At 52.4% G+C, this 9,792-nt stretch overlaps 1 protein-coding gene across 1 annotated transcript in view; it reads right to left on the minus strand.

The window, feature by feature from the left end:
* Nucleotides 1–6,907, minus strand: part of Ephb1 (EPH receptor B1) — a 425,502-nt gene extending 418,595 nt beyond the window's left edge. The window contains exon 1 of the mRNA XM_048794387.1: nucleotides 6,420–6,907. Within this exon, the coding sequence (XP_048650344.1) occupies nucleotides 6,420–6,687 (268 nt within the window). The 5' untranslated portion in view covers nucleotides 6,688–6,907. The remainder of the gene's footprint in view (nucleotides 1–6,419) is intronic.
* Between the last annotated feature and the right edge of the window lie 2,885 nt (nucleotides 6,908–9,792).

Genomic DNA, 9,792 nt, shown 5'->3' on the forward strand with positions numbered 1-9,792 from the left:
CCCCCCACCTACCCCCCACCCACCACCACAGAAGGCATATTCACACCCGAGGAGCGAAGCCAGCAAGGTGACTCTAAGATGTCAGGCACCAGGAATCTTTGTCAGAAGAGGTGGCTCTGAGCTGGCCACTCTATGTCCCTCCTTTAAGCACAGCAGGCACTCTGACCCAAAGGCCTCTGCCTACAGCTGCAATTGAAATGGAATCTGCAGAAGGAGCTAAGGAATTTCGCATGCAAAATTTTTCTTTTAAATATGAAATTCCTCCCAAGGCATTACTTTATTATTATAGTAATTTCCTCAGAAGGGCAGACATCCAATGCTCTGTTTCTCTAGCACCTTTGGAGACATGGAAATCTAATAGAAATATTCAGGTTGCTTAAGGGACTAGTGCAGAAAAGGGAGAAATAAAGAGAGCTCTTCCAAGAAACGCAGACTCCTGGAATCCAGGTGTAGAGCTGTGCCCTTGATGGTCAGGTGGGGCCCTGAGTGCCCCTGCCACTACCCTCAGAATGTGAAGGGCACTCAGGCCATCTCCTCTGGAGATACTAATCTCTGATCACTTCTTCTTTGAGAGGACTGGCCAGGGCAGGGAGAGGAGCAAAGATGCCAAACCTTCAACTAGACTCTTAGGGGAAGCCATGAGCAGGAGAAGGTCTCCATCCCTGTGTCTGTGTGTGCCTAGGGTGGGAATGGGGTGGGGGGTAGGAAAAAAGGACAAGAAGAAGCAACATGGAAACCAGTGCTTGACTTTAAGTGTGAAGACATTTTGCTCATCTTCTCTCCCATAACCATGGAAATCTGGGGTGCCCAGTAGTCAACCCAGTGCTCAGTGACCAGAGCCTCAGTCAATACCAGAACTCTTCCCACCTATGGGTCCAGGCTGCTCTGAACCTTCCTTCCTGCAGTTGCTACAGAAGTGGCAGAGTGAGGTGGTGTGGCTAACATCATAGTCCCTAGAACCTGACTGACTGGGTTCAAATCCACGTTTGGCCCTTACTCATCACGGGACCTTATCAAATTACATAACTGCTATATACCTCCATCTTTTCATCCGAAAAATGGGAGAGGGCTTGATAATACCTACCTAATAAGGCTGCTTTAAGGATTATATGAATTAATTTGTGCAAAACTCCCAGAAGAGTTAGCAGCAGCAGTTCCCAAATCTACTCTGTAAATGCAGAGTGAGGCAAGACGGGCCAGAATTTCTGACTGCAGTCTGGTTGAGAACAATTCTCCTGTGCAGTGTTTCCTAGAAGCACCTACATCTGGTTCTCCTGGGAGGCCTATTAAAAGTGCTAATTTTCAGGGTCCATCCAGATCTGCTGAACTTTTGGGGTTAGGACCTAAGTCTCTAGCAAGCTGCCCAGGCACACATAGGCTTCCTAAAGTCTGAGGACCATTGCCTAAAGGATATTTCCCTCTTTGAGCTTTCAAAATTACCTCTATCCTTTGCTCATGTTGGAAAAACTCTAGGAATTTGAATCCTAGGGCTACTAATGAGAACCGTTAGAGATGAGGTCTAAATGGTTTTTAAATTTAGAGAATACATAATGTATCTATAACTTTAATAGCATCTTTTTAACCTAGCACATCCTTATGATGGACTCTACTTGTTCCAACCTTTCTAAGGTTGAAATAGGGTAGCATGATCCACTGGACACACAAAGATACCGTGGCTACTAAGTGACTTTCCCCAAGTGGTACAAGCTAGGAGAAGAAAAGCTAGGTGGAGTACTAATTCCTGATGAGTGGAATCAAACAGGGGCCATATCATGCCTCTGCCCTGTGGGCTTTTCCCAAAGCACAACTTGGTAATTAGGATCCATCTTTTGTAGGGGTCAGGACAGGGGCCTCTGAGTTCTGGGTTTGATGAGCATTGATTGACAAAAGGCAGGAGGACTGAAGGAGGATCATCTGTGGCCTAGCAGACCCTCCCCATCTTTGGGGGGCATCACTAGCTGCTGGTATCTTTGCCTCACCAACCCAGGAGGTTTGGCTGAGGTTGGGGCTAGCTGGAGCTCTGCAACTGTATCCATTGCCCCTGGCTTCACCAGTGTTCCACTAGGAGCTTGTGGGGACCCTCCACAAACACTGAGTAATAGTAATCTTTCCACAATACACAGAAAATAAAATCAGCTAATGGATAGAATTTTCTCAAATTTATTTTTTCTCCGGGATGTATATATGTGTGTGCAGGTGTGTGTGCGGTGTGTGTGTGTGTGTGTGTGTGCGCGTGTGTGTGTTGCTGGGAATCAAACCCAAGGCCTTGAATCTGCTAAGGCATGGAGCTACACTGAGTTACACCCCCAGACATTTTTTTTTTCAAAAATCTTTGACATCTGCTACTGCTTGAGGGCTTAGGCATGCTCCTGGACACCTAGAACAGATGCACACACAGCTAACAAATATTTATAAAATAATGCAGAAAAAGCCAATCACCTCGTAGCCTGACGTACTATTGTAGAACTAGGAACTTAACTGGAGGTTTCCACCATAAACCTGTAATGGAGACTTAAGAGTCCAAAATGAGTACAGTGGAATTCTATGTCCTAGTATTTCAAGGTGGGACATGCCACAAAGGAGCACAGTAAGAAGCTCAGTCAAGGGACTCATGCATCAGTAATGCCTAATGAAAACCCACATTTTGTCAAGCCCAGAGAAGCATACCACCCTAACACATGTGGACATTCAAGGGTGCCCAGTCCTGCACATCACTCCAGGCCACACCAAAGAGCAGATCTTCTTGGGGGTGTTCTAATCAGGCAGTCCTACACATTGAGGCCACCTGCAGGAGCCTGGTCATCCTGTGGACACAGGGGAGGGGCTGGGAGGACTCTATGGGCAGTTAGCAATTTCAGTTTGCTGCTCCAGCAAAGGGCCAATATGCTTGGTCCAGGGATGCCCACTCCTACAGTGAGTGTCTGCTGCAAATTCAACCCACCCCTGGTGCTGTGGGAACCCCTTGGGAAGAGTCCCCACAGGCCTCCAGATCTTATCCCACAGGTACAAGCCAAAGGGCAGTTCAGAGAACCAGGTGCTTGGCTTCTCTCCACGGACACTAGCAGCCCCTTCCTTCTCAATTAGCTCTCAGAGGTGGCGTGAAAAGATAGCAGCATGAAGAAACATGATTTTCAGGAGGCTGAGGAAAGAGGCCTGGCTTAGTGTCCCTGCCTCGCCAACTTATATTGCTCCCCTCTGAAAAAAAGGCCCTGCAAAAAGCCCTTAAGAGCCTGGCACAGAGGCACAGGCCTGTAATCCCAGAAATCTGGGAGGCTGAGGCAGGAGGATCGCAAGTTTAAAGCCAGCCTCAGTAGCGATAAGCAACTCAGCAAAACCCTGTCTCTAAATAAAATACAAAATAGAGCTGGGGGTGTGACTCAGTGGTTGGGTGCCTCTGAGTTCAATCCCTGGTACCAAAAAAAAAAAGGCCCCCTGAAAAGCCTCTCCCTACAGTGTCATCTCTCTCCCCCACAGAGCAGAACTGGCTGGAAATGGAGAAGGATAAGGGAGGAAAGGAGGGTAGAAGAGCTCTCTTTTAGGCTGTTTCCCACACACAGCCAACCAGCTTCCTGACTGATGGTATGCAAATTAGAGCTCTTTGGCCCCACCCCCTCTGGACCACTACCAGCCCCTGCCTTCCCTCCTTCCTTCCACCCAGGCATAGGTATGGGACTTTGGATAGAGGAACCCTCCCTCTCACCCTACCTCCTTTTCTTTCATTCTTCCTCCTTCCTTCCACCCAGGCTTAGGTCACATCAGGTACTGCTTTCATCTAGCCCCATCTCCCCACTTAGCCTAATGACTGCCACCATTCCTTTGTGCCTGGCCTGACCCGAGCTAACTGCCTGGTAGCTCTCTGGTCTTAGAGCTACTTGTCCTGGGTGGTAAGATCCCACCGATCCCACTGAAATCCCCCCCCAGAGACCCTCAGAAAAAGAAGACAAGACACACAGTGGCTGGAACCAGCAAGGAGAGGCTCCTCCTGGCCACAGCAGATTTAGAAGGGACCTGCTATCTGTGTAGGCAGCTCATTGATTCACTTTTCTGATAATTATTCCTCAGTCATCACAAACCAAATGATGCTGGCCCCAACCCAGCCAGGCAGGCGGGAAGGCGGCTCCCGTTCGTGGAGAGTAGAAAATGAACCTGCTTGTGTTCATTTGAGGAAAGGAAGGAGTGAATGGTGTGTAGTAGTATCTGCGCACTGAGCAGGGATGGAGGGGCTGCTTGAATATTCTGCTGAATGTGGTGTTTCTTTTAACCCTTGCTGGAGAGATTTTTTCAGCCCACAGAATATATTGCTCCTTCCTGCCAGGACACTGGCAAAGTTTTCCCCCACTGCACGGAGAGAAGGGCCACAGCTCCAAGATAGGCAGCCCACGGCAGGCCTGTAGTTACAGGACCCTGAATACCAGGCTGGGCGCCGGCACAATGACACCCAGGAGCAGCTCCAACCAAGCAGACAAGCTGGCTAGCCAAAAAGGGGATCGAGGGAGGAAACCGACCTGCCTGCCGTGTATGATTTGGTCCCGTGCATTTGCTCTCCAAACTCTTTTTCTCGCATACATGCTCCCTCGTTCATGCATGTATGGGGACACAATCCAAAACCAAGCTCCCCAAAGTGGACACCCATCTGGTCTCCGAGAACCAGTGCCTGATCCTCTAGGAGCAAGAAGAGAGCTGGGCGACCCAGCCTCGCAGGAGCTTGACGCCGCCCCAGCGCTATAAAGTCTAATCTCCGTCGGTTGCAAATGCTTTTACTCGGGCTTTGTTGCCCTGTTTGGAGGTGGATAGACCCACGATTTCCTTTCTAATTTCAACTGCTTCCGCACGCGTCTCTCAATAAGTCAAACCCAAGCCTCCTTCGCTGGGGTGTTGACCATACTCCTTAAGGCTCGAGTCCCCTGCACGTTCCAAAAATCACCTCCCTCCCGCAAAAAACCAGCAGCCTGACTGAACTGCAAGAGCCGGGGGGCAGGCAAAACGCCACCTTCAGAAAACCAAGCAAGAGCTTTCTAGGCATTAATCGCCGCACCCCCGCGCCGCCACCAGAAGGAAGGCGGGATGTGGTGGTCTTTGCCCAAAGGCTAGGGCATCTAAACCGCTCCTCAGGGCTCCGATTACCCCCCAGCTTCGCTCCGAGGAGGGAGGCAATGTGTTCCGGAGGAGACGGGGGTTGAACCACAGTGTTTGGGGAAGAGTTTCCCCTGGGCATTGAGTCACAATTTTGAGAGGAACGTGCCACCCAGCCGAGCAAGTTCCCAGATGGGAACGCAGCGCAGGAACCAGGCGCTGGGTCCCTTCGGTGCCGAGTCCCCTGAATCCGCCCCGCGCCGGATATCGAGAAGTGGGGCTGCGAGTCCGGCTGCGGCGGTGCATCACCCCTGGAGTTGCTTCCTTCCCAGCAACTCCAACTCCAGTCTCCTCCCGAGCTGTGTTCTAGGGAGGTGGCTGCGGCCCGCGCTCCGCTACGAAAAATGGGGGCGGGGGAAGAGGGCGGGAGGCGGAGAGCCGGGCAGGGATTTCCCACTGGGATTCGCGGGCGCCACTGAGCGCTTGGGCTCCCTAGTGCGCCAGGCGCGGTGTCCGCTGAGCGTGTTTTCTCGACCACCAGCCTGAGGCACAGCCCAGGTTGAACTAACAGGGACAGAGTCACTACCCGTCGGTTCCCAACAGTCGAGTCTCTCCCCTTTGGGGGACTAAAGGCGAGTTTAGGCAGTATCAACATTCACCCCACTTCACCCCTGTTCTAAAGCGAAAATGGTGTCCACCTCGCACCAACTGGAAAGATGCAGCCCCGCAGGTTCCTGGACCACAGGACAGTTTTTCCACGGTAGGGTCAATGAACTCAACCCACTTGCAAGGTACCGGGCCAGGGCTTCTCTATTCCCGGTGCGCAGCGCTTGCCTGCTGAGCCCAGAGTCCAGGAGCCATGGACAGAGAGCTGAGGAAAGGAGGTGGCGCGCGGCCGCTCAGAAGCGCATCAGTGATAGGAAGGAAGCGCCGGGATAGGAAGGGAGCCGACGGGCGCCCGTACTTCAGGAGCCTGATGGCCCGAGGCGCCCCTACCTCTCTAACGCCCCGCACCGCTCGGACCTAAGGCGCTTGCACCGCAATGCAGCGGGATCCGCGCTTTCCGAGCCCAATATGCTGGGAATCTGGGCTGTCACCCATCGCCGGGACGCCGGAGCCGGGGTACTCCGTGAGCCAGATGCTGGCGCAAGGGCTGGTTGGGGACACGCCAGCGGGTACCGCCCCAACCCGGCGTTTGACGGAGGAAGAGGCTCCCAGACAGCCTAGCCCTCGGGTTCCAGGATGCCGGCAACACCAAGCAACCAGAGAAGCCCCGCGAGCTGCGGGCGCGGCAGCCCGGAGGCGCAACCACCCGCCGCCAACTTGCTCCGCGAAGGGTACGTTACCTTCCATAGCGACCACTGCGGATGCCAGAAGGAGCAGCAGCAGGCAATCCAGGGCCATCGCCGGCCGGCGGCCCCCAGGCCGAGTCTGAGCCGAGGCGGCCGCGCGGGAGGGCGCCGCGTCCCGGGGCGCCGCTGCGCTCCCCGCGGGTGGCTTCTCCGTATCCTTTCGCGCTCTAGCCGGGACCGGACTCCCCGGAGCGCGGCGTGGGCGTGGACGGGAGTGTGCGCGCGTGGGGCGGTGCGGGCGCGCGTGGATGTGGGTGTGCATGTGTGTGTGTGTGTTTATGGGAGAGGTGGGTGTGTGCGTGCGTGTGTGAGCGAGAGGGCGAGGGAGAGCGAGCCTGGGAGAGCGCGCGAGAGCGTGTGCGTCCTGGTGTCACATTGCGAGCTACAGCGGAGCCTACGAGAGGACAGAGCCGGCCAGACTGCCGGGGGAGGGAGCGGGATCCCCCACCATCAGCTCTCTCCCCACCCCTAACACCTCCTGTCCAATCAAGGAATCAAACCTGCAAAATTCTCCCATCCAATCAGGCGCGAGCACCTCCTTACACTGGCATTGTTAGTTTAAGAAAAACTTTTGCTTGCAAGGCTGTGCGGGAGGGCTCCGAAGGCGCTAGGAGGGGTCCGGGCTCCCCCTCGTGGTGCTGTCGGAGAACCGCACCGACCTACCCCAACTCCCCAGGCCCAGGGCTAGGGGGGCCAGCAAAAGAAGGGGTTGAGGCTCCTTGCCCTTACAGCCCAGCAAGGACTGGATGAGCTTTAAATCTTGTCTTCTTTCATTTTCTCAGCTACAAGGGTACCCTCACCACTCTGGTCCAACTCCAGTGGCACACCCTGTGCCTCCTCTCAGTAGAGCTTCACCTTCCTGTTGAGATACTTGCTAATGAGTTTTGTCTACTGTGGGTCTCCTTTTATTAAAGTGGGCTCTCTCTTCTTGTCTATTGTGTTTACTTGAGAATCCCCAATGCCCACCACAGCGCCTGGCCCATGAAAGGTGATAGTATGTTCATGGAATGAGTGAATAGGGTTCAGAGAATCTGCGGAGCTCTGCTCCAAGTGTACATGCGGCACTGGACATGCTTCCTGCCCAACTCCTTGGCTGCTCTTGTCCTCCTGAAGCCTCTGGCTACCTTTAATGTTCACTTTACAGTGCATTCCGTGGGCACTGACTCCAGAGGAGGCCTCAGATGGAAAGTCACATAGACAGCCGCAGAACAGCAGAGAAAACAATGGAGGCAGCCTAGGGTTAGGTAAGGTGAGGAAGCCGGTTGATCGTGAGCTTGGTGGATGGTAAGGACTTTTTGAGGCGGGAACAGGGTGTTGGAAGTAGGCTCAGTTGACTGTTCTGCTTTGTTCTGCTGTCTCTGGAGATGGCCAGAGTATTCTAGACCAGGCATCTGCCTTGAGACTTGTTGCATGTTGCACTGGAGAAATGTCCTTGCCTCCTCCCCTCAACCCCAGAACTGATGATTGTCTGATCCTACAGGGTCAGGGAAGACCCCAGGTGGTGCATCTGTTGGGTCGCTGGCCTTTCCCCCAGGCTTTACCTATAGTGTAATGGTTAGCAGCGCACAATGCTAAGGCTCTTTTTGATGATCCTCCTTTGCTAATTGGTTCCCCCCCCCCCCCCCGTGCTTAGAGTCTTTTTTGCTGAGGTTGCTTCTCCTCCACCTTGCCAGACTCAAGTCCCCAGATCCTGACAATTATTTCCCTCCTGAGCTCTGACTTGGGCTGTCTCCCTCTTCCCTTGCTCTCTACCCAACCCAGCCTCAGAGCCTAAAGGGAAGGTGCCATTGATATCTTCACCATCCTCCTTAATGCCACACCAGCTGCTCTCTGCCCCTCCATGACACCAACTGTGTTCCACTATCTCAGGAGAACTTTGATGTCACCCAGGGCAACAGGCCTTTGGCACACCCTGACATCAGGGACCACTAGTTCTTCTGGGACTCTGGCTCCACTTCCCATGGTCCCACTCCTCCTCCTCCTCCCTGTCCTATTATTTCTTGCCATTTCCTCTATTATCTCTTCAGCTCTCAAAAGAGGTGTCCCCTACCCATTGTCCTTGGAGCCTCTCTTCCTTGGGTTCACAAATAACTCCCTGGAACCTTTACCTGCTCTTCTGAGTCAAGAATGGATGGATGGATGGATGGATGGATGGATGAATGGATGGATGAGTTTCATATTTTTCCTCCCCTTACACCACAGTCTCTTGGGAGTATCCCCAGTAAAGAAACCCTGTGCCACCTCATTTTCCTGATGTTCCTGCCACAACCCTATAAATCTATCCCAGTTCCTAACTACTTTGCCTCCCCCAGAACAACTGGAGAGCCTCTGAATGGCTCTCCAGTTTCTGTTCCATGTTTAATGCCTCTGAACTCTGCTACCAATCTAATCTCTTATAGGCCAAGCTCGATCTTATCTCTTTCCAGCACAGAAACCCTAGTGGTTCCTCTCTGTCTGCTGAAGAAAACCTAACCATTCTGACATGAATTGCAGATTTCTTTGCAAGAACCCTGGAATCTGCCTTCTTAGCCATTTTTGCCAGTCTCCATCTAAGACTAGGGTGCTCAGCCAGCTTTACCCCCTTGCTGTCCGCACACCTACACACAGGCTATAAATGCACTCACCCACTTATTCAGCAAATAATTCCTGAGGGCCTACCATGCCCCAGACATGGAGTAGGCTGTGGGGACATGGTAGACAAAGGCAGCTAACTATGACAATGAACAAACAGGCAAAGGTAGTCAGGTGGGGACAAGGATTCTGGAGAATAATACAGCAGGGAACAGCTAAGGGGTGGTGGAAGGAAGTCAGACATTGGTGAAAAATCACTTCCCTTTATTGAGCACCTTCTGCATGCAAGCACTGTATTAGTTGTTTATTTACGAAACCAAAATGAGTTGAATTACATTCCCTGCCCCCTATTTCTACCCAAATCCCACCTCTCCCAGGAAGCCTTCTAGGCGGCTGGTCCCTCTCACCTGCATCTTCATGGCACATCTCTGCTTGGGAACCAACTGAGTGGCTTTTCCAGACCTAGCTAAAGATAGAGCTAATCATTATTCAAACTCCAAAATGTCACACCTGGGAGGCCTCTTGGAGCCCACTTTCAGCCTGTGTCTGGATATTTTCAGGAGAATCACCAATTGCACTCTCTAAAAATAATGATACTTAGACTTCACCCCTGAAGATTTTAAATCAGTGAGAATGAGTAAAGCCCTCAAATTTGCTTTTATAGCCCCCTCATTCCCAGTTGATCCTGCTGCACAATGGGGCTTGGAAGCTCTTTGTACAGGAGTTTAAAACTGCTGTGAGGCTCCAGCAGCTCTGTTGTGATTTACTGGGCATCTACATCAGGTTTTATTTGAAG

Source organism: Marmota marmota, unplaced genomic scaffold (genome assembly GCF_001458135.2).
Source record: "Marmota marmota marmota unplaced genomic scaffold, marMar, whole genome shotgun sequence".
Taxonomy (NCBI): Eukaryota; Metazoa; Chordata; class Mammalia; order Rodentia; family Sciuridae; genus Marmota; species Marmota marmota.